The 25,491-nt window shown below is 32.4% G+C and overlaps 2 protein-coding genes across 2 annotated transcripts; both read left to right on the forward strand.

The window, feature by feature from the left end:
* Positions 1-4,868: 4,868 nt before the first annotated feature.
* On the forward strand, positions 4,869-10,543 carry LOC131624153 (probable beta-D-xylosidase 7). Its single transcript, XM_058895130.1, has 6 exons — positions 4,869-5,343; positions 5,581-5,883; positions 7,174-7,343; positions 7,530-7,627; positions 8,324-9,091; positions 9,765-10,543. Exons 1-6 carry the CDS (start codon positions 4,879-4,881, stop codon positions 10,352-10,354), a joined length of 2,394 nt encoding a protein of 797 aa, XP_058751113.1. The 5' UTR covers positions 4,869-4,878; the 3' UTR covers positions 10,355-10,543.
* A 10,532-nt stretch (positions 10,544-21,075) lies between these two features.
* LOC131624142 (uncharacterized) lies at positions 21,076-25,343 on the forward strand. Its single transcript, XM_058895119.1, has 4 exons — positions 21,076-21,196; positions 21,649-23,152; positions 23,307-23,843; positions 24,032-25,343. The coding sequence occupies exons 1-4, from the start codon at positions 21,076-21,078 to the stop codon at positions 25,341-25,343; spliced, it is 3,474 nt and encodes a 1,157-aa protein (XP_058751102.1).
* Positions 25,344-25,491: the final 148 nt, after the last annotated feature.

A 25,491-nucleotide genomic window follows, 5' to 3' on the forward strand; every position in this document is an offset into this window, starting at 1 on the left:
CATCTCTTACCACATGTATCATCATCAATAAAACATGATTCACATATCCACATATATACATATATCATTATTACATATACATATTCACATCTACATCACATATGTTTCAATCACATATATCACATATATAACTCATCATCCATTCATAACAACGATTTCAACTTCACAAAGATATCATCAACACAGTATAACAATCACTTCATCATCATAACGACTCGAATGCAACTCAATATGCGGCTCAATACTATGCATATGCATGTGGTACCATTTGGATTAAAACTCCCGCTGTCACTTTTGGCACTTGGCCCATCGTCGTTGCCATTTTAAGGATAATAGTCCTTGCCATTCTCGGGCTAATAGTCATTGCCATTCTCGGGCTAATAGTCGTTTCCATTCTCAGGCTAATAGTCGTTGCCATTCTCAGGCTAATAGTCACTTATGCAATGGATGCGACTCGATAATGCACATCCACAAAATACACATTCACAACACACGACAACATCGTCTCAACAACATCAACTTAATACCAATGTTCTATGGCAGCAACAACATCATTACTATTATAGTAATTTATCACGTCTCAATCACGTCTTTATGGTATACAAGCATATACAAACATTTAACTTCATACTTATCAACACAATACAACTTATCAACATTAACCTTAGGGTCTACAACAACAACAACAAATTCAACAACAACATATAACTTATCAACATCGTAGCACACGAGTCAAGTAACAACGTGGCACTGTTAATTCAACTTCTTAATGAGAGCATATTTATTTATGATTTCATCACGATACATCGTTGTCTCGTCATAAGGAAAGTACATATCATCATCTCAATAGTATTGTATCATCATAAGAAAAACATACATCAAGTTATACCACAACATGGTTATGTTAATTCATAACAAAGAGCATACTTCATATGTTAACACTACATAGTTCATCACGTAATCCTAATAAAAATAATAGGAGACTATATCCTATGAATCGTTTCATTTCATAATGGTATAGTTCATTGCGTTATCTTTCCAATGCTTCGAACGGTGCATCAATCGGAGTCCGAAAACTCAAGTTATGGCCTTTACAAATTGTCAAAAATTGGATAACCTGCGGGTTTGCTTAGGTCGACCTAGGCTTCTGTATAGGTCGACTCATGCTGCGTAAAAACCCAAAAATCACCATTTTCCTTCCCCATTCATCTCATACAACAACTGTTAACCCTCGTACAATTTATACATCAATTGACAGCAATTTAGCACATATATGAGGTTCCTAAACATGTTTTTAACCGTGGGTTCACATACAAACATCATCAAACATGCTTTGATTCACAAAATCTTATGAAATCTACCAAACCCTAACATTTTCCAATTCTTGAACTTGAAAGATTAGAGATTCTACATAAAATATACACACAACTTTACCCAATCATATAAACCTATAATGACTTAGATTCACACCCTTACCTTGAATCTCTAGTCCTCCCTCTTCAAGAATCTACAATTCCCCTCTTTTCTCTTCTCTTCTCTTCTCTTCTTTCTATTCTTGCCTCTTTTTCTTTCTATTTCTTCTAATTAGGTTTTTCCTCATCAACCCTTACTAACTCTATTTTGTTATGTTGGGCTTAACATACTCAACTCCTCATTCTAATTAATTAGGCCCATTATTAGATATCTACTAGTGTTCACATAATCACTTAATTAATTAAATAACACACATATTCAATTAATCATCAAAACACAATAAAAAATCAATTATCATATAATCAATAATTAATAAAAGTAGACACGTAGTAATTAAAATAAATAATAAAGGAACTAATAAAATCGGCTGTTACAGGAGGTGTTTGTGTTTCGTTCTTTAGAGCATGACCTGATTATCAATGGTATATTCTCTAAGAGTGGGGCAAGTTTCTCTTTAGCTAATGTGTATGCATTGTGAGATAGGGTGGGGCATCAATTTTGTGGATAGTTTAGGGGTTGTTTTGAATAGCTCAGAGTGTGGAGTTCACTGGTGTGTGGTAGGGGATTTCAATTAAGGGTTGCAAAATGGGCCGCCCGCCCTGCCCAGCCTTAAGCCCGCCAAAAAACGAGCGGTGCCAACTAAAATGGGCATAAAAATCATGCCCGCTCCGCCAAGATGGTGGGTAGGCGGGCGGCGGGCTTGCATTTTTTCTTTTTTTTAATAGATTAATAGGTTTTTTTAACCTTTTAATTAAATTTTTCACTTATTTTTTAAAACAATTTTTTATAAAAGCAACTTTTTAACAAATTTTACTTAAAAAAATATTACATATATTTATAAATAAATATATAAAATAAACCATCAAGAATTAAAATTACTAGAATTAACTAAAAAAGAGGAAATTTTAGAGAAAGGGCGGGCTTTGGCGGGCATTGGCGGGGCGGGCTATGGCGGGCGGCGAGCTTTGGCGAGCGGCGGGCCTAAAATCCCAACCCAACCCGCCATTTTTTAGCGGGTGCGCGGGCCGACCCGGCGGGTCACGACCCGTTTTGCCACCCCTAATTTCAATGCAATTAGACATCATTCTAAAAGGCGGAGTATGATGGTTATTGAGATATCTGTGGAAGAGTCATCTTTTAACAGATTTATTGAGGAAAATGCTTTGGTGGATTTTCCGTTGTGCGGTAGACAGTTTACTTGGTACAATGGAGATGGTCGAGTCATGAGTCGTCTGGATAGATTTCTGGTTTCTGCAGAGTGGTGTGCTACGTGGCCGAACCGTATTCAGCGGGCGCTTCCTAGAGGCCTACCTGATCATTGTCCTGTGTTGTTGAATATTGATGTTTTAAATTGGGGACCGATCCCCCAACACATGTTAAAGTGTTGGGCTGATATTCTGGGGTATCATGAATAAGTGGTTGATCAGTGGAGGACTTTTCAGGTGGATGGGTGGGGTGGTTAAGGAAAAATTGTGGTTTATTAAAGGAAAGTTAAAGTGGTGGCATCTACAACATGCTTAGAACTTAGATGGAAGAATTTTTAAGGTTAAGGAGCGTATTGAGTCCCTTGATTTGAAAGGAGAACATAGTAATTTAAATGAAGATGAGGTGAGTGAAATTCAAGAGTTATCGTTGAATTTGATGTCGTTATCTAGAATAAATTCGAGTATACAGCGACAGAAGTCCAGTTGAGGGAGGGAGATGCAAATTCAAATTTTTTTCATGGGTATATGTCTTCTAGGAAAAGGGTTAATACGATATTATCTTTAAATATTGCGGTCTTTAACCACTTTCAGAATCATTTTAAGGAGACTAATGGTTATCGGCCTGACATAGAGAATTTGGTGTTTAAAACTTTTAGTGGGGAGGACGGGGCTGATTTGGTAAAGCCTTTTCCATGGAGGAAGTGAAAAAGGCGGTGTGGGATTGTGATAGCTATAAGAGCCCGGGTTCGGATGGAGTGAGTTTTAGTTTTCTAAAAGAGTTTTGGGATATGTGTGTGTGTGTGTGTGTGTGTGTGTGTGTGTGTGTGTGTCACAAGTCACAACGGTTGAACGTAGTGATATCCTTTAATTTTTTAAATAAATAAAAAAAATGCGCGCCTTAACGTTAAAGAAATAAGATATTTTAGTGCGCTGAGGTTCGAACCCATGAAAGCTTGATTGTATCACCACAGTGGGTTTAACAACCGTTATTATATCCTAACAATTTTTAATTTAAAAATAAATAAAAAATGTTAGCACCTGAGTTTAGAGATGTCACCACGGTGTTTAGAATAACCGTGGTGACTTGGACGTTGTTATTTGCATGTTTTACAGTAGTGTGTGTTTGCATATACCACCTCCTCAATTAAACCGAAATATCAAAGACGTCAAAATTTTCAGATGCGAGAACGATGATATGATACCACATTCTTCTTTGAGTAAAAACTTCTTTACCGAAAGAAACGATCTTAAAAAATTTAAGAAAAATGATATTCTTACACCCAAAATATACACTACACCGTATTTTCTGTTCATCAATACGGTGAACAGTGTTTTTATTTAAAAAATATTATTTTCTTAATATTTTTTTGGATTAAAAAAGACTAATATAAAAAGTGGTGTGATTAACCAACTTCATTACTCATTAACTAACATTCTACACTTTATTAACCAATTTTATTTTACTAAAATTTATTTTTAATATCTGAGTGCTTATTAACCAACTTCATGACTACATTATCTAACAATTTATACTTCATTAACCAAATTTGTTTTACTACTAAATTATTTTTAATATTTAGGCGTTTATTAACTAACTTCTTCCCTTTATTATCCAACGTTTTATACTTCATTAACCAACTTTGTTTTACTATTAAAAAATTATTTTAATATGAGTTGTTAGTAATCAAACAATAAACTATATTAACTAACTTTTTATTCTCAATTAACAAATTTTGTGTTACCACTGTTCATGCATTCATATTACAGTATTATTTATGATCATTGTTTACGGTACTATTCATGTTACCATTCACTCTTTCACTACATCCACGATATTTGTAAACAGTGAATTAGGCGTAGAGTGATATGATATTTATAGATGTATAAATAGCATACCTGAAAATTTAATTCACATCATTTTATAATTTTATAGATGCCATTTGTTATTTTATAGCTAAGATAGAATTACATCACTTATGATTAATATATATAATTATATTTGTTACTAAGTTCTTAAGGAAATTTTTATATTAGAATAAATGTTCAACAGTAACACATAGATGGTTTTTGAGTTTGTTATAATTATAATTAAATTTAAATTAAAAAATAAATAAATTGTTAAGGATAAAGTTATTCAATAAAAAATTCAAATAAAAAAAGTAATCAGTTGTTAACATGACACACCTCTATAAAAACACACATGCTCTGCAACTTCAACTACACCCATTTCTCACACACCATGGGCCACTTATCCACCACCCTCACCTTCATCTCTTTCCTTTTCCTCTTCCTAACTCCCTTCCACCAACTCGCTCATGCCGACTCACCAACTCAACCTCCTTACTCCTGCGACACCACCTACCCACTCACCAAATCCTACACCTTCTGCAATCTCAACCTCCCCATCATCGAAAGAGCCAAAGACATCGTCTCACGACTCACATTGGATGAAAAACTCTCTCAACTCGTTAACACAGCTCCTTCTATCCCTCGGCTCGGTATTCCGAGTTACCAGTGGTGGAGCGAAGCCTTGCACGGTGTTGCTAATGCCGGTAAAGGAATAAGATTAAACGGAAATGATAGTATTAAAGCCGCAACTAGTTTCCCTCAAGTCATTCTCACCGCTGCTTCCTTTGATACCAAACTTTGGTACCAAATCAGTAAGGTTAGTTTCTCTTTTACCGTATGATTATAAAAAAAATTTGCATTTACAATCAGTAAGGTTAGTTTCTCTTTTACCGTATGATTATAAAAAAGAATTTGCATTTACTTCACTTTTTTTAATAAGCAATTTGTTATCTAACGGGTTTCGAACCTGAAACTTTGAGAAGAGCACACTCTCGAGACCCAAACGTTTCACCGCTAGATGCAAACTCTTTTAATTTACTTAATATTTTCGTAGGTGATTGGAACGGAAGCTAGAGGAGTATACAATGCCGGGCAGGCAGAGGGGATGACATTTTGGGCACCAAATATAAACATATTTAGGGATCCAAGATGGGGAAGAGGACAAGAAACAGCGGGGGAAGATCCATTGGTGAATTCAAAATATGCGGTTTCGTATGTGAGAGGTCTTCAAGGTGATTCCTTTGAAGGTGGGGAGCTTGTTGGAGATCGTCTTCAAGCTTCTGCTTGTTGCAAACATTTCACTGCTTATGATTTGGATCATTGGAACGGTCTGGATCGGTTTGATTTTGATGCTAAAGTAAGTTTTCTTTTTTTATGCCCGTTGGTTGGTTGGTTTGTCTTTTTGTTCTGTTTTTCGTGTTTTGCTGCTTATGTTTTGTTTCTGTTGTAATGGGGTGCTTCTGTTTCTGGGCTGTGCTAGTTTTTTAGTTTTTTTGTTTTTTTCTGCTGCTGATGTATGGGTTTGGATGGGAGCTGTTATTCGTTCTGGCGGACCTGTGTTGTAATTTTGTAGGCATGGCTTATGCCTCAGAGTATTCTATGATACTATTTTTTGGCTTTCCAAAAAAAAATTATGAACGATTGGAACTTGAATCTTTATATTTTCCTAAAAATTATATTATAAATTCACTTTTTTGAAAACACTTCTTTAATTAATAGAAGTTTAAGCGTGTGGGACCAATAAAATTGAGTAGGATTACATATATTTTTAATCCCTACGAAAAATATATACTTTGGTCTTGCAAAATTTTATGTATATAATTTTTAAATTTTTCAATAGGTATTTTTATCAAATTAAATAAATTTTTAAAATAAAAAGAATTAAATATGAATTTTTTAAATCATAAAAAATAATGATAAAAGTAATGTGAATTTCGATTTACAAATTAAATTTTGAGTTTTTTTTCAAGAAACATTTAATAATGTTGTAAACATGTCTGTAAAATAATTATTCTAAAATACATATCAATTTGATAATAAAAACTAAAATTACATGCATAATAATTTTGTAAAACAATAATAAAAGAATTGTGTATATGTTAGGAATTGGGTATATGTTATTGGTGATATGTTATTTATTTCTGGCCGGCTCTGAATTATCATGGCTATCTTTCCTTTGTTATCAAGGGTTAAGACAAAAGAAATTATTCCACTAATTTCTTTTTCTGTGACAAATAGTCAATCATATGAAAATAATTGATGTGATTATGAAAATGAAATAAATACTAATAACAATTTTATTTAAAAAAAAAAAAGAGTGGGTTTGCTTTTGCATCCCAAACAACGTTACATTGGATTATTTGTAAAACTGCATCATTGCATGTTTAATGAGTGCTTTGCTTTATAACATTTTTTTCTATTTTTTCAGTAACTTTCTATCTATGTTTATATGATTTAATTTTTTACTTTACTTTATCAAATAATTCCCAAGAGAATAATTTATTTGTCAAAAAAAGAAGAGAATAATTTCATATACCTAATAACAGAAATTTGAAAACACAAAGACATGCAACATGATATTATAGTACTATATACAAATTTGAGATTTTTGTCATTTAATAATAATCCAATTCCATTTCTAATTCAGGTAACATTGCAAGATTTGGCAGATACGTATCAACCACCATTTCATAGTTGCATACAACAAGGACGATCAAGTGGAATAATGTGTGCTTACAACCGTGTCAACGGTGTTCCAAATTGCGCCGATTTCAACCTGTTAACCAAAACTGCAAGACAAGAATGGAATTTCAATGGGTAATGTATTATAGATTATGTTCTCATCTAAAAATTACAAAACTTAAAGTAAAAACAAGTAGTTTTGAAGCAATGGTTTCAATGGTGATTGTATAAGCAACACTTATTTAGTGAAATATAGTTTTCAATTCAATTTTTCACCAGAAGGTGAAAATGATATTTTACTTTTATGATTGTTGAAAACAGGTATATTACATCGGATTGTGCAGCAGTAGCTATCATACATGATAGGCAAGGTTATGCAAAAACACCAGAGGATGCTGTCGCCGATACACTCAAAGCCGGTATATATATTTACTCACACTCTTCCTTTGTTTATGTCATAATCAAGTAGCACTTATAATTTACACTCTTCCTTTAGTAAAATGGGGGAGGTTATTGACTATCATAATTTACTTCAAGTTTTATGTGTTTTAGAACTAATTTGCATCTTGTGTAGACACGATTTAATCCTGACAAATTTTAGACCTGTGGTAGCCTGCCTTGTGAGCCATCAGAGACGGCCCTGACCCTGTTTGTAGCCCTAAATGAAACCATTATAATGTGAAAGGGTGATTATCATTACTATATCCATGGTCCCTTTGGAAGATGCTTGGAATTTGGCCGGTTTATAGTTTTTGCTCACATTACTAACAAAGTCACAACATGGTTTGGCCCACATTTTTATCAGTCCCCACATAAATCCCGCATGCCATTCTAAGCCATCATGGTTGTCCCTTGGCACTAAGCAAATAGTCCAAAATTCACATGCTAAACTTCAGTTGTGTCAAAGATTGAAACTACTCTTTTTTATAATGTCTATCACTATCATTTGGCCTGAATACAACCTAAAAAACTGATTTCAAGTTGTGACTTCTTTCTTGTTTCGTACTATTTATGATCTTGTAAGCAATTTCATTTATCGACATTGAGGTCTGAATATTCGCTTCTTGTTTTGATGAACCGTGACGATTTACTTATTGTGTAATCGAAATTTTCAGGAATGGATGTAGAATGTGGCGATTACTTAACAAAGCATGCAAAATCAGCTGTGTTACAAAAAAAGGTCCCGATATCTCAAATCGACCGCGCCCTTCACAATCTATTCTCCATTAGAATTCGACTAGGACTATTCGACGGAAATCCAACCAAACTCAAGTATGGAACAATTGGTCCAAACCAAGTATGCTCTAAACAAAATCTAAACATAGCTCTAGAAGCTGCAAGAAGTGGCATTGTACTTTTAAAAAACACTGCCTCAATTCTCCCACTTCCAAAATCAACAAACTCCATCGCAATCATAGGACCGAATGCTAATTCTACATCAAAAGTTGTTCTAGGAAACTATTTTGGTGTTCCTTGTAATTTGGTAACAATATTACAAGGCTTTGAGAGTTATGCTAAGAATAGTATTCATCATCCTGGTTGTAATGATGGAACAAATTGTAGTTCGGCTGAAATTGACAAGGCGGTTGAAGTTGCTAAGAAAGTTGATTATGTTGTGTTGGTTGTGGGATTGGATCAAACTCAAGAAAGGGAATCTCATGATAGAGATCATTTGGAGTTGCCAGGTAAACAACAGGAGCTTATTAAAAGTGTTGCTAAAGCTTCTAAAAGGCCTGTTATTTTGGTGCTTTTGTGTGGTGGACCTGTTGATATTACTTCTGCTAAGTTTGATAACAAGATTGGAGGGATTTTGTGGGCTGGTTATCCTGGTGAACTTGGTGGATTGGCCCTGGCTCAGATTATCTTTGGTGACTATAACCCAGGTTAGTTTTCTACAAATGCTTTAGGACTAAAACCCTGATCATAATGTTGTAAGTTTTTTCTTAATGGCCTCTAGAAATATGTGTCAGAGCACGCTGGTGCCCAGCACTTGTATGACACTCGTACGACACGTGTCGGAAAAGTCAGAAAAGTGTTGAAGCACAGCGCAGACAACTCTAGAAGTAGGCATGTCACAACGTGTCTGACACGAGCTAGTGTTCGACACTTGTATGATACTCGTACGATACTTGTCGTAAAAGTCAGACAAGTGTCGTCAAAAAATAGTTTTTTTTTTTGCTTCGACATTTGTTGAATCGGCGTCCAACACTTGTACGACGCTCATACACACGTGTCAGACAATTCAGACAAGTAATTCAAAAAAATTGTTTTTTTTTTCTTTGTTATAACACACCTTATATATATTTTTCGACTAATCTCACACACATCTGAAATGGTTAAACATATATTGAAACAATCTTGTCAATAAAGAATTAAAAAAAAATTAATTTTGATTAGAATGTTTTTAATTCTTTAAATAATAAATGAATAAGTCAAGGTCAAATACTATAGCGGTGTTGGTTTCCAATGTTTTTGATATTACTGGAGTCGGAGTGTTTGTATTGGAGTCTGTGCTTCATTCATAACAAATTTAATGATTAAATGCCTTCAATATAGGGGGAAGACTGCCAGTGACATGGTACCCAAAAGATTACATCAAAATACCAATGACAGACATGAGAATGAGACCTGATCCCTCATCAGGCTATCCAGGTAGAACCTACCGATTCTACACAGGTCCAAAGGTCTATGAATTTGGCTATGGCTTAAGCTACTCAAAATATTCCTACAACTTCGTCTCCGTCGCAAACAACAACCTTCACATCAACCAATCATCAGCTCATTCAATACTCGAAAACTCCGAAACAATCCGTTACAAACTTGTTTCGGAGTTAGGCGAAGAAACATGTCAAACCATGTCTGTTTCGGTCAGATTGGGAGTTACAAACAACGGGAACATGGCAGGGAAACATCCTGTGTTGCTGTTTGTGAAGCAAAAGAAGGGAAGAAATGGGAATCCAATGAAACAGTTGGTTGGTTTTGAGAGTGTGAAGGTGGAAGCTGGTGGAAGAGGTGAAGTTGGATTTGAAGTGAGTCCTTGTGAGCATCTTAGTAGAGCAAATGAAGATGGTGTTAAGGTGATTGAAGAAGGTGGTTATTTATTGGTTGTGGGAGAGGAAGAGTACTCAATAAATGTCACTGTTTGATGTATTGATGAGTTTTCAATCAACAAAGAAAAGCTAGCTAGTTAATTGAGTTGCAACTTCACCATATGGTGATGTAATGGAAGGCTTGATTGAATCTAATGATATTGTCATGATCATGATAATTTACATTTACAAAACTAATGTGCATAGATATTGTGATCTACAATATATATACTTTTGTTGGAGTAACTAACACTATTTAAGTGATCTACTAGTACTACTTAATGGCTTTTCATATATGTTGCTTGTAGAATAAGTTAGCATGTTTGTAGGATCAAGATTGCTACTCAATCGTGTATATTTAGACTATACAATGTGAACGCGAATACAATTATAATCATATTCTTTTGCAAACACAAACCAAAAGAATGATCTCTTATCAACAGTTTCTATCAAGTTGGATAGAGATAACTGTTCTCTGTCGCAATCACTGGCTCTACCTGTGATAAGAGGATGCAAGCTTGGTGGATACGTGTTTGAAATAAAAATCTGTCCATAGCAATTCATCACCTTGATTGATAAAATCAAGAAAATAAATCTTGATTTTGAGGAATGGATAGCTCATGACCAGAGGCTCCTAGGGTGGCTAAACGACGTTGTGACACTTGATGTTGCAACTCAAATGTTTCAGTGTCAAACCTCCAATCAGATTTCGAATGAAGCTCAAAGCCATGTAGGTGCTCACAGCGGACCTCGAATGATTCACCTTAAATTTGAGTTCCAATACACCTAGAAGGATGATATGAAGATGGAACAATATCTTGCCAAAATGAAGAACTTGAGTAACTAATTGAAGCTAGAAATTCTCCTATTCTCAACGTTGACCTCATGATTCAAGTACTAAATGGACTTGACTAAGACTACTATCCTTTGGTAGTGAAGATAAAAGTGAAGTTATTTGACCAAATAAATATACATGGGTTGATTTGCATCTGTAAATTTTGTCAACAAATCTGAATATAGGGGAAACAAATTCAACATAAACATAAACTGAAAAGGTTCTAATTGCATAGGCTTGAGAGGAGGCATAAGAAACGGAAGGGCTTACAAGCCAACGGTTGAAGTATGTCGTATAATCTTTATTGATGAAGAGAAAGAAACATATTTGAAGATTGCATAATTTAAAAAAGTGGAAATTTCAAAAAGTCGAAAGATTAAGTATAAAAAAATTCGGATCAGGAAGTGCGGCAGTGGTTGTCTAAGGGCGGCGACGGCAGGCGGTGGTGGTCGCCGGAGCACGATAGTGGACGCGGTGGTGCTTGAATCTGTAAGCCCGTTGGCGGTGGTCGCGGAGGCCAGTCGACAATCCATACGACAGCGTTGAAAATCTACCCATACCATTTTTTGAGTTTTTTTTGATGAATCAACAATTTTCTTGGTTCACGTGTTTTAGACTTTTGGGTTATGTCCATGGATTCATTTGCTAATGGGTTGTGTTTTAGGCTTTGTTTGCTGGGTTATAGCTATATAAATATGAATATCTTCTATTATTTCAGTCTGACAATTTGAGAGCTTTAGAGTAAAAGGGATAAATAAGGGTTTCGGGTTTAGAAAAACCTTTTAGAGTTATCTAGAAGGGTTTGACAATATGAATTGGATGACACATATTTGTTTTATGACGATGATCAATATCCTCAACTATCATGCTAAATTATCTCATCTGTTTTGTTAAAAATTGAGGTGAAAGAGATTTTTTTTTACATTACAATGTTTACACATAATTTTAAAACACAATTTTACAGCAAATTCAGATTCTTGGAGAACAGAAAATCTTTGTTATAAGGAGTTATCTATTCCAAACATTAGAAAATGTTATATAGATTGCATGCATCCAACATCTAAAGGAGTTATTTGTTCCAACCATTGGAAAATGTTTTTCTGCACATGCAATACATCATTGAGAAATTTTTCAAGCTTATTTAAGTTCCAATATTTCATTATCTTGAGCAAATGTGTTCATAGCAAGATTCCATTTTTGAGAATAAATTTCTCAATGTTGTTAACCGAAGAAAGCAATAATGTTTTCTTTGATTGAAAACATTGGAAGGTTATACCAAAAATATTTTGTTCAAGGTAGAAGAACATTGAATATTTTATTTGGAGCGGCTACATATAAGTTAGGATTAGGGTAAAATCTATTTTACGAGTGCTTTTATAGTAAAATCAGATTTATCTTATCCCTCGGTTATTAAGGAAACGACGAGATAAGTTATTTAGTTTACAAATAAAAAATATAAGAAAAACTGAGGTGATAAGTGGATTGTCCCCTCGGTTATTAGAAAAAATGAGGTAATATGTGGTTTTTATTTCTAAAAAATAAAATAAAAACGTGGCACACATTAGAATCATATAATTGGAATAAAAATGATCATCAATAATCAAAATGTAACGTATCTTTTGGATTTTCAAGGAGACTTTTGAGCTTCTCTGATTGTTTCACTTCATATTCTCCATTTTATTTAAACATCATTCATAGTTTTAACACCTCATTTCCAACTCTTTGTGTCTTCAAACCTAGTTTCAAAGTCATTTCTTTTCTTCAAAAATGTCTTTAAAAACCTTAGATGAAATTTTTTTGTTCCTTATCAATGAAAAGTTTGTTGATTTCGATGATTTGAAAGATAAAAGTTTTGATCTAAGGAAAACTATTTCCAAACAAAAGTAGAATGGTTGCTTTGATATTCTTCATGGATCCACCTACACTAACCTCGTTAAAGGATTTTGCTTAAATGTCTCTGTTGTGCCATCTCGTCATGATGCTGAGTCAATTAAGTTTTATGTCAATGTCTCTCATATCACCATTACTCCATCACTTATTGCTCATACAATAAAGTGTAAAGAGAAATGTAATTGTGTTAAACATTATAGATTCAACAATATCTACGCAATCCACCGTCGCCTAACTTAAGCCTACTACGATAAGCTCACCAGCCCTTCTACTCTACTCCCAATTGCAAAAGTTTGGTATCAACTTCTAGAGTAAAATATCCGTCCAAGAGAGAAACAACTAGAACCACTTACTTGGGATGGCAAACATCTTTTGTACTTCCTTACCCATAACGTCAGAGTTAATCTCCCTCTTACTATTTTTAACTTCTTAAAGATAATGATACGCATATCTAGAGAGGAAATGACTTTCCTCATCCCATATGGAAGAGTTCTTTATGAACATTTCTCTAAGTTAGGTATAGTTAATAGGGTTACTTTTGAAGTTGAATGGAGTGAGAAGTCTGAATATTTGGAATAGTTATCTGTTGTCCTGTTTTTTTTTAATTCGTAATTGATTATCAATGAAATATTTTCTTTCATATTATTGTCTATTATTTTTATTGATAAAAAAGGATTTTGAGAATTACTAATTAACAAAAAAATTATTAAAAAAATTAACTAAGAAAAAATGGAAGCTGGAAAGGCGCAAAGTGAGAAATCAATGAAAAAGACTTTAAATGCAGTAACAGAGATTCGAAGCGAGATCCCTTATAAATACATTCCCTTGGTTTTCCAAAAAACCCAAAGGGACAGGTTTATTATTATTTTTTTATGGATAATACATGGCGCTCACTTATAGATATTTTACCTCTGTTTTTGAAAAACTAAGGGAAAAAGTTGTTTACTTTTTTTAAAAAATTAAACATGGTGCTCATAGGACCTATACTCTCGGTTTTTGACATGTTCGAGGTGAAAATTTTGTCATAAAAATTGTTATTTGTAGTAGTGTATAATGGTTGAAATCCAACAGAAAAATTGAGCTGAATTCAAAAGATTTTAGGTCCTTTAGAATGAAACTTCAATCGACTGTATTGAAGGCTTTGGCTATATCTTTTTTGAGAGCTAGGTTGCCTCCAAAATATCTGTTCATTGCTTCTAATTTGAGACAGATTCACTCCTTGATTTGTCTATTTTTTATAAAGCCTTTTTCATTTTGGGGGATATGATGTTTGACAAGATATAGAATAATTTGTCAGCTAGAGTTTTTGAGATCTGCTTGAGCTTGAAATTTGACATTGCAATTGGCCTGAACTAGATGAAGGCGTTTTCATTATGGACTTCATGAATGAGCATAAAAGTGTTTGAATTGAAACCTGGCATAATCCATATGTAGGTGAAGAATTTAACCAAATCATTAAAGACATTCTCCTTGATAATGTCCCAATAAGTTTGGAAAAAAAGACTTAAAATTCTCTTGGCTTAGAGGTCCATCTTTATTGAGGGTAAAGATTTCATTATGGACCCCTTCTCTTTAAGGAATCAAAGTGACCAATGAGTTAAGGTTATCAAAAACAAAATGAATAATTACTTCTTCTATGAGCCCATTATCATGAGTTTCATTGCATGGGGTAAAAAGGGTAGTGAAGTGAGAGACAAAATGGTGTGCAATTTATTTTTGCTCATAGATAATGAAATCATTCATTCTCAAAGAAGAAATAATTTTATACGTTTTTTTAATCTTCTTTAACTTTTGAAAAAAAAAGTGTTTGTCTCTCCATTACTGTGTCTTTAGATCGTCCATGACAACACACATCTCTACCATGAAGCTTTCCCTGCCGTCATATTCTTTGTTGGCCGAAGTTGTTGTACTTTTGTTCACCATGATGGATATATAGGTTGAACGTGGGGACAATAATCCGACTGAATGTTTTAATGGTGGCCCAGGTCTGTTTTATTTTACCCCACAGTGGATGTCAATTGTACTTTGCTAAAAATACATACATGACAGTTTCTAGTGATTAAGGGCTATTAGAAGCTTTAGCCTTTGTTGTAGGGATTAGAGCTACCTCATGTAAGAAGGTGAGAAGTTATGTGTTTCTAGTGTGAATAAGTGTACAATTAATCTCTTTTTATTCAGGAGAGCATGATTATTTTTTCTCTTACTTCTTTCACACCGTTGTGGACTAGGAACACGTCAATTTCCACATATTTATTCTTTCGGACGAGTTATCCAAAAAGTGGACAACATATTTAGTAAAATGATATCACATCTAATAAATAGACGACTGATCTAAAATACAGACAATTAAAAAATCTTTTATAAGCAAGGCGATGCATCACTTACCTTCCATGTCAACTTTCATGGGCCTTTTACTAATATGCCAATACAACAAATATTATATCTATACTACTATATTCTAAAAATATGCTTTCAACCCTAATATCTATTCTAAAAATATGTGCCTCATAGAATATCAATCAAATTATCATTAAAAATTTTCTAAGAAAAATTTCTACAAATTAAAATGATATACCCAATTAAATATAAACATTGAGTTCAAATAAAGGTATTATTTATTTTCAAATTTTGAATCAAGAAAATTAAATGTAAAAAGTGATTTTACAATTAACAATTTTATTTTCATTTTACTTCGCAATAACCTTAAAACGTATTCAAAATTTTAAATTTTCATTTTAAAAGAATCTTGTGAAAAGTAAAACACAAAATTGAATGTAATATCTTAATTTTAGATTTTCATTTTAAAAGAATCTTGTGAAAAGTAAAACACTAAATGAATATAATATCTTAATATTCCTAATATATAATAAAAAATTAAACTTTTGCAGTCAAACTAATAACATAGAATATTTTTATGAGTTAAATATATTTTTCGTTCCTATAAATAAAATAATATTCAATTTTAGTCTCTAAAAAATTTCCCTTCAATGAATTGTTCTTTTAGAATTTTTACGCATGCAGTTTTAGTCTCTGTTATTTTCTAAAATATGTTAAAAGCTGTTTAATTATTCTTTAATTTTTTAAGTTTTGAGTAATTTCTTTTATACATGTTTAGAATATTGTAGAATATTTATTTATCAAATTTTAGAATTTTTTAAAATAAGAAGAATTAAATATGAAATTTTCAAATTTCAAATTTCAAAAGATAGTGATAAAAGTAATAAAAATCTTGATTATTTTTGGCTTATCATAATCGGTATAGTTCGGTTCGGGAGTCTGTTCTGACATCAAGTGATAAAATGAAAATCTCGACATAGAAATTAAATTTTGAGTTCTTTTTTTTGAAGAAACTTTTTAAAACGTTCTAAACATGTGTGCAAAATAATCATTAAAAAATACACATTGATTTAACAGTAGAGACTAAAACTATGTGCATAATAATTTTGTAGGGAACAAAATATATTGTTTGCTTTTGTAGAGACCAAAAACAAAATTTAATATTTTATAGAAAAAAAATATATATTTATTACAAAAATAAATAGTTCAATGAACTAATTTATTACATCCAAACTTGAAACAATAATTCCTAAACTCAAAAAAAAAAAAAAAATTAAACTATGTAAACCAAAGTAGTCAAATGAAATATTACAAGTTTACATACGTGGATTGACGGTTAAATAGATGAACAATGCTATTTTGGTATAAAATTCTTAAATTTATATAGTATATAATTATTATAAATACAGTGAATGATATCTATTATAATTGATATTTTATATTTTTTTCTTTATCTCTTTCAAACAAATTTAATTAATAAGGTAGGAACAATTTATAGTTTGATCAATATGTGATACAATATTAAAAGGTAATTTTAAATGAAAAATAGAGTTGATTAATTGAATATAGAAAATTAGTTAATATAATTTATAATTTTAATATTGAATGCATTGATATTAAAAAAATAAAACTTATGTGATCAATCAACTTTAATAGATGGTGCGTAAAATGTTAGTTAATACTTAATATCATTCATATTTTAGTGAATGGGTTTTAAAGTATAAAAAATAATTTTAAATAGTAAAATAAAAAAAAAATGAAAGTAGTAATAAAAAAATTTTAATATATAAAAATAATTTTAATATCATTCATAATTTAATATATGAAAGTAGTAAATAATATATATTTTATCGGTTAATAAATAATAAAACTAGTTAATAAATTATAAAAAGAATAAATAATATATTAATAATATTTTTTATTGTTAATAAAATGATGAAATTATTTAAGGATATAATGTTATAATTGTGACACAACTTGAATGATATTTTTATAAAAAGAATATTTTTTACCGTATATACGATAATCCATACATGATATAAATATTCATGTCATATTTTGTGTTAAAATAACATAGTTGTAAATAAATATATACACGTGAATTCTTATCTACTCAGTTTAAAAAGTTGGATAAAATTATCTATAATATAAAATATTTTGAAAATAGTAAGTAAATATATTATTTAGTAAATAATTAAATATATTAAAATAAAATAATATCACATGATTGAAGGTACATTACTTAATTTTGTGTGATGCGTAAAAAAATTATCTCCTTGTATATATTCTTTGTATATATGGCTTAAAGCTTAATATTTGTCTATTTCAATAATAACATTTTTATATACTACATTGTGTGTGTTAGGGTGACTAGATAAAATTTATCCCACCCATCCACCAAAAAATCCATCAAATATTTGAATTAAATCCCTCAATTCATATACATGGATGAATCCAATCCATCCAACACATCTTAATGATTCAATAGATTATTTTTTCTTATACTTTAAATCCATTAAATTATTTTCAGAAATAAAAATCGAGTTTTCCTCCAATACGAAAAATCGATTTTCAAAAATACAAAATCCAAGTTTTTTTCATAAATACAAACAATGATATTTTTTTCGAAAATTCAAACAATTGAGTTTTTAAGAAATACGAAAAATCGAGTTTTTTCACAAGTACAAAAATCAATTTTTTTTGAAAAACGAAAAAATCAAGTTCTTTTTTTTTGGAAATACAAAAAATTGATTTTCAAAAAGACGAAAAAAATTGAGTTTTTTTTCCCAGAAATTCAAAAAAATCGAGTTTTTTAAAAATACAAAAATCAAGTTTTTTTGGAAAAACAAAAATTCGAGTTTTTTGAAAATACGAAAAATTGAGCTTTTTCTGATAAACAAAAAATTGAATAATTTCGAAAATTCAAAAAATCATGTTTTCGAAAATACAACAAATTGAGTTTTTGAAAATTCAAAAAACAGCGTTTTTTCGAAAAAAACTAAAATCGAGTTAAAAAAACGAAAAAAATCTTGTTTTTTCAGAAATACAAAAATCGAGTTTTTTCGGGAAAACAAAAAGTTGAGTTTTTTCGAAAATACAAAAAATCGAGTTTTGTTGGAAAAATAAAAAACCGAGTTATTTGTAAATTCAAAAAATCAAGTTTTTTTTAGAAATATGAAAACTGAGTTTTTTTCGAAAATACGAAAAATCAATTTACTTAGAAATATCAAAAATAATCAGGTTTCTTTTTTCTAAAATATGAAATATCGATTTTATTTTTGAAAAGTAAAAAAAATATTCTATGCAAAATATATACTTTTTTAAATTATTTGAAAATAGGGTTAAGTATGTTTTTGGTCCCTATAAATATCTCAAATTTCATTTTTAGGCCTTATTAAAAAAATAACATATTTTGGTCCCCATAAAATTATTATACACCTAGTTTTAGTCCCTACTGTTAAACTTATATGTATTTTTGAATGTTTATTTTACAGACATGTTTAGAACGTTATAAAAAGTTTCTCAAAAAAAAATTCCAAATTTGATTTCTAAATCGAGATTTGCATTACTTTTGAAATTTAAAATTTTCATATTTAATTCTTTTCATTATAAATTTTTTAATAGGAACTAAAATATGTCATTTTTTTAATAGGATTGAAAATGAAATTTGAGATATTTATAAGGACCAAAAACATACTTAACCCTTGAAAATATTTAAATTAATTTTTGAATGGAATGAATGAATTTTTTACTTAATTGATGAATTGAATCGAATATTTTTAAAGAAGTATTAATAGATTGTTAATTGACTAATAAATTGTTTTGATTCATCCATTAATCATACGATCTAATTCATATACATGGAATAGTTGTATAAGCTCCGACAAATATTCAACTAAAAAAAAATTTAGAAAAATATTATAATATTTTTGTACATTGCACTATTTAAGTTATATTTTTTATTTTAATAAATTATTAGAATGTTATAAATAATAGTTTAAAACTAAAAAGTTTTAATTAAAAAAATTATTTTGCATTAGTTTGCATTATTATTTTTAATATATCAAAAAAAATTAATTTATTCTTAATATAGTTCCATTTTGTAAAATAAAATATTTTAATATTAAACTATTTTTATTTTTAAATAAAAATAATAAATTTATTGAATAATAAATATAGTTGATCTATATTTGAAATCAAACATGATTGAAAACTGAATAGTGTTTTTTCGGACTGATCAATTGTTCAAACTTTTAATTGTCAATGTACAATCTTGGAAAGAATGACTTAACTACTGTGGCTCACCGATAACGGCTAGTTTCTGGCCGTTGCTATCTCTCGATCTCTTCCTTCTCCCTTACTCATTCTCCTTTCCCAAACTAAAGCATCTCTTCTCCTTCCACATATTCATCATCTCCATTCTGTTTCCTGATTATCTGAAAAACAACTTATGGATGCCACTTTTCTTTTCCCTGAAACACATTTGAGCAGCGACAAAACACAGGATAACAATGAAACTCACAAGGCGTCTGGAATGGGCACGGTGAAGACAAAGTCTTTTGCATCAGTTGTCTCAAATAATGTTTGTAACATTCCGCTAAGTCAGCTGCCTACTCCTTGTATGAAAGGGGATATGTTAGCTATTACGATTCCGGAGGAGGAATATGCACTTGGAGTGGAGGCATGTAAGCACCACTTACATGGCCGGGTGGTCTGGACAAAAGGATCTCAACCGCTCACGGTGTTAAATCTCAAAAGTAAACTTATGGAGATATGGCCTTCCATGGGTAAGTGGGGTGTGTCTTCGCTAGGCAAAGGATTTTTTGAGTTTGCGTTCTCCTCTCTAGAAGATGTTCAACGAGTCAGGTCAGTAAACACTTGGTCGATTCCTAACGGTAGTTTAAAATTATTCCCGTGGACAAAGGATTTTATTCCAGCAACCTTGAAGCAAACTTCTGCTCAAGTTTGGATCAGGATTCATGGCCTCTCGCAGGAATATTGAAGGCCTAGAATCTTATTTGCAATTGCTAGCAGCATAGGTACACCTATTTGTATTGACTCTGCTTCGAATAAGTCTGCTTTTGAAAGGCCTTTTGGGCATTTCGTTAGGATTTTAGTTGATCTTGACCTTACAAAAGAACTAAGTTACAAAATCCTAGTTGAAAGGATAGAATTCGCTTTTTTTGTTGACATAGAGTATGAAAAAAATACCTGAATTCTGCTCATATTGTAACAACATTGGCCATTCTGTTGAAAATTGTAAGAGGAAGGAGCAGGCAGAAGTTAAAGGAAAAAGTCCCATACAAAAACAAGACAAAAGTGTCTATGTCCCCATTGGAAAGAAATTCACAATGGGTGAGTCATCTAAGGATAATCCCAATAATCCAACAGAAAAGGATAAGGAGATAGAAGTGAATGCTACTACCGAAGCTCATTTGGACAATGTAGAAAATAAATCTGATGAACTCATTTGGACAATGCAGAAAATAAATCTAATGGAAATGATACTAATGACACTAATGTGGAGTTAGAAGGTACTAGAACTGTGAAGGATGGAATATTGGTTATTAATTCATTTGATTCTCAAGATGGTGAGGGCTCATCATAAAGTGAGTATGTAGATGCTACACAATTAGTTAACTTTGTGCCTGAAACACAATTGGATGAAAGACATAAGGAACAAGTCACAAAATTTTTAAAAGAATCTTGGGATAACATGGCTGACAAGGATGATCCAAGGGTGGATTTACTTGAACACAGAGATTTCCAATTAGTCTCTAGTAGAAAAAGAAGGAACAAAAAGCTGAGCTCTGCATCTACCACCAAGATTAAAGCTGGTACTAAAAATCTAACATTATGAAATGCCTCTACTAGAATATTAGGGGCATAGCCAATAGATCATCGAGATTGGCCCTAAAAACTCTTATTCAAAACAACTCTCCTGAGTTTGTATTTATAGCAAAATCGTGGATGGACTGCAATAATTTCCCGCAGGCTTGGATGAACAGGTTTGATCTTAAGCCATTTGCTTTCAATAAAAGGGATGGTCTTTTGCCTAATCTCTGGTGCTTCTGTAAGTCCTCCTTGAACCTTACTTTATTGTTTGTTGATGATCAACATGTGTCTTTTTCTGTGAACATTAACAATCAGATTTTGTGTTACTCTGTTATATATGCCTCCACTTGCTACACTATAAGAAGAAAACTTTGGAATAATCTTAATAATCTTATTGCTAACACTAAGTACCCCTGATCTTTTATTGGTGACTTCAATGCCATTATCAGTGCAGATGAATATAGAGGTAGGCACAATCCTAATAATATCTCCATGAGAGAATTTTTTCAATGGGATGATTCCAATCATCTTCACCATTTGCCTACTATTGGTAGCTTTTTTACTTGGAGTAATGGTAGAAAAGGAAATCAGTTAACTGAGAAGAGATTAGACAGGGTTATGTGCAACTTAGATATGATTGATACATGCCCTAACATTGTTTGTCATACCTTAAATAGAATTAAGTCTGATCATTTTCCCCTCCTTTACACCTGTGATTTTGAAAGGGATAAGTTTAAATCCCAATTCAAGTTTCTTAAGATGTGGAGCCTTAATGATGATTATGAGAAGCTAATTGGGGATGTTTGGAAAACCAAGGTGTATGGTTGCCCTATGTACATTTTAGACAGAAAGCTTAGACTGTTAAAAGGTAAGTTAAAAGATTGGAACAAGCATAAGTTTAGGGATGTGAAGGAGAGAGTTGTTAAGGCTGAAAAGGCTCTTAATGACATACAGAGGAATATAGGTTTGTCTGGTTATAATGACTGGTTGGAGGTTGAGGAAGCGAAAGCTCAACATGATTTGGAGAAGGCCCTGATTCTGGAAGAAGCTTTTTGGAAAGAGAAGGAAAACATAAAGTGGCACTTTGAGGGAGACAAAAATACTAAATTTTTTCATACATATGCCAAGATTAAAAAGAAAAACAACATAATTGCTTCTCTTAATGTTAATGACACAGTTACTACTGATAGTAAGGTCATTGAGTTATATCTTATTAATCATTTTTCTGCCTTATTTAACCAAAATATGCTGCTGCAGGATTCAGGTCTCATTCAAAGAGTCATCCCTTGTTTAATTAATGACAATACTAATGCTATGCTAACTTTAGATCCTAGTGAAGAGGAGATATATCATGCTGTCATGAATCTTAACTCAGACTCTGCACCAGGTCCTGATGGATTTGGTCCCTTGTTTTTCCAAAAATACTGGAGCATCATTAAGTGTGATGTTATTGGGGCTGTTAACCATTTTTTCATTCAAGATTGGGTTATGCCTCATTATAATGCTAATACCATTGTTTTGATTCCTAAAACTAATGAGCCAAATTCTATAAATAATTATAGGCCTATTGCCCTTGCTAATTGTAAGTTTAAAATTATTACCAAGATCATGGCTGACAGACTTGCTACTATCCTTCCTTCTTTGATATCTAAAGAGAAAAATGGTTTTGTTATGGGTAGGAATATTAAGGATAGCATTTGCCTAACCTCTGAGGCCATAAATATTCTTCATAATAAAAGTTATAGTGGCAATGTTGCACTGAAAATTGATATTTCAAAAGCTTTTGACACTATAAGCTGGAAATTTCTCCTTAGCACTCTTGAATGTTTTAGTTTCTGCATCAAGTTTTGTAGTTGGATTAGTACTATCCTCCATTCTGCTCATTTGTCTATTGGATTCAACGGTAAACAAGCTGGATATTTTAAATGTACCAATGGTGTTAGACAAGGAGATCCCTTGTCACCATTACTCTTTTGCATAGCTGAAGAGGTGCTGAGCAGAGGCATCTCTCATTTAATGGACACTAATCAAATTAACCTTATAAAAGCTTCTAAAAATTCTTTTGTTTCTTCTCATACTCTTTATGCTGATGATATCATGATTTTTTTGTAGGGGTGATCACAAATCTCTCAATGCTATTGACATGTTACTTAAAGAATATGCTAGTTGTTCTGGGAAATTTTGTAACAATGCTAAATCTTTAATTTATGCAGGGGGCATGTCTTTAGTGAGACTTAAGAGTCTTGCTGATCTAATTGGGTTCTCCATGGCCAACCCTCCTTTTGTGTATCTGAGGGCTCCTATTTTCGTAGGCAGACCTAAACCTATTTACTTTCTCTATGTTGCAGATAAAATAAAGCTCAGGCTGGCCAGTTGGAAATCTAAGCTACTCACTATGGCTGGAAGGTTGCAACTGGTGAAATCAGTGATACAAAGCACGGTGGTTCATTTTATTTCCATATACAATTGGCCAGGAGCTCTTACAAAACAATTAACAACTTGGATAAGGAACTTTATTTGGAGTGGCAGCCTTGAGAAGAAAAAAATGGTGACTGTGGCTTGGAAGCATTGTTGTAGGTTGAAGGATGGAGGCCTAGGGCTTAAATCTCTTGAGGTGTTGAATTTAGCAGCCAATCTTCATCTTTGCTGGCAATTTGTAAAAGGTGGTAAATCATAGAGTCACTTGTTGGCAGCTCGAGTTATAAGAAACAGAAGATCTATATCCTATCACATCAAATCTTCTCTATGGTCTAGCATTAAAGATTGCTATCAGAAGGTATTAAACAAATCTCATTGGATTATTGGTGATGGAGCTAATGTTAACTTTTGGCTTGTAGGTGGTTGGAAGAGCCTCTTGTTTCTTTATTCAAGATCCCTGAGATGTTTAGCAAGCATTTCTCTGTTAAGGTTAAGGATTGGATTGTGGACAAAGTTTGGCACATTCCTTTTAATGTGCATGCAGCCTACCCTAGTTTGAGGTTACTTGTAGAGAAAGTCACAATTAATGACAGCGAGGTAGAAGATTCTTTAGCTTGGACTGATGCTATGAATGGTGAGCTGACATTGAAAATGGCTTATGATTGTTGTAAAAAGCAGAATCCCAAAAATCTGGGCCTTTACCCTTGGGACAGAAATGTTCCTCCTTCCAATTCCATGCTAATTTGGAGGTTGGATCATGGTAAAATGCCTACGGATGATAATCTAGCTGCTAGAGGTTTTAAGATTCCTTCCATGTGCTCACTTTGCAGTGGTAATGCTGAAACATCTTCTCAACTTTTCTTCCACTGCAAGTTTGTTTATAATATTTGGGCTTGGTTAAGACAAAAACTTCACTGCTCGGGCAACATTACTTGTCTTAAAGACTGTGCTGATATGATCAAATCTTGGTGGTCTCCTCAAGCCAAAGATGTGGCCTTGTCTTGCATATGTAGTGTTTTTTACTGTGTTTGGCAAGCCAGAAACAAGAATAGGTTTGAAGATAGGAATACACATTGGAGAACTTGTATTGTCAACATTATCGCTAGAGCTAAATTAGCAGGGACCAATACTGCTAAGTGTTCAACTAATAACATGGACAGCTTTACCATTCTTAAGAGTTTTGATGTTTTCCTTCACCCTGGTAAACCTATGCATATGCTTGATGTCATTTGGAGCCCTCCTCCCAAAGATTGGATTAAAGTGAATGTCGACGGGCTAGCTAGAGGAATGTCATCGCTTATGGCGTGTGGAGGTATTTTCCGCAATATGGAGGCTGAACATATTGGGAGTTTTTGTGATTTTTTCGGTGAAGGAGATGCTGCTACGACTGAGCTTCTTGCAGCCACTATTGCTATTGAGAAAATTAAAGATTTGGGATTTCAAAAGGTTTGGTTGGAATCCGACTGTTTGTTGGTAGTTAAAGCTTTTTCTGATACTAGCCTGGTTCCTTGGAAGATTAGATCTCGTTGGCTCGGTTGTTTGGAGTATACTCGTTCTATTGAGTTTATGATATCTCATGCATATAGAGAGGCCAATTTTTGTGCGGATCTCCTTGCGAACCTAGGATTGTCTTTACGTAATTATCACTGGTTTTCCTTTTTGCATTCGGTTTTAGTTCGGAAATACCTCTTAGACAAGGAAGATACCCATAGACTTAGACTTTGCTCCTAAGGGGTCTTGGCTTGGTGCCCCATGTGTATTTTGTGCTCCTTTTTTCTTTTTAATGAAGTTTTAGTTTATATATAAAAAAAACCAAACATATTAATCATTAAATAAATTATAAAAAAAACACATTTATTTACATTTGAACCGGATGAAA

The sequence above is a fragment of the Vicia villosa genome, unplaced genomic scaffold, assembly GCF_029867415.1.
Source record: "Vicia villosa cultivar HV-30 ecotype Madison, WI unplaced genomic scaffold, Vvil1.0 ctg.000106F_1_1, whole genome shotgun sequence".
Classification (NCBI taxonomy): domain Eukaryota; kingdom Viridiplantae; phylum Streptophyta; class Magnoliopsida; order Fabales; family Fabaceae; genus Vicia; species Vicia villosa.

Excerpts from the sequence above, each read along its gene's own strand:
- LOC131624153 (XM_058895130.1), top strand. The coding sequence starts at position 4,879 with ATGCTCTGCAACTTCAACTACACCCATTTCTCACACACCATGGGCCAC. Across the intron at positions 7,344-7,529 it reads CAAGAATGGAATTTCAATGG|GTATATTACATCGGATTGTG; the intron begins GTAATGTATTAT and ends TGTTGAAAACAG. Across the intron at positions 7,628-8,323 it reads CGCCGATACACTCAAAGCCG|GAATGGATGTAGAATGTGGC; the intron begins GTATATATATTT and ends CGAAATTTTCAG.
- LOC131624142 (XM_058895119.1), top strand. The coding sequence starts at position 21,076 with ATGGCTGACAAGGATGATCCAAGGGTGGATTTACTTGAACACAGAGAT. Across the intron at positions 23,153-23,306 it reads GTTAGACAAGGAGATCCCTT|GGGTGATCACAAATCTCTCA; the intron begins GTCACCATTACT and ends ATTTTTTTGTAG. Across the intron at positions 23,844-24,031 it reads GCCAATCTTCATCTTTGCTG|GTGGTTGGAAGAGCCTCTTG; the intron begins GCAATTTGTAAA and ends TTTGGCTTGTAG.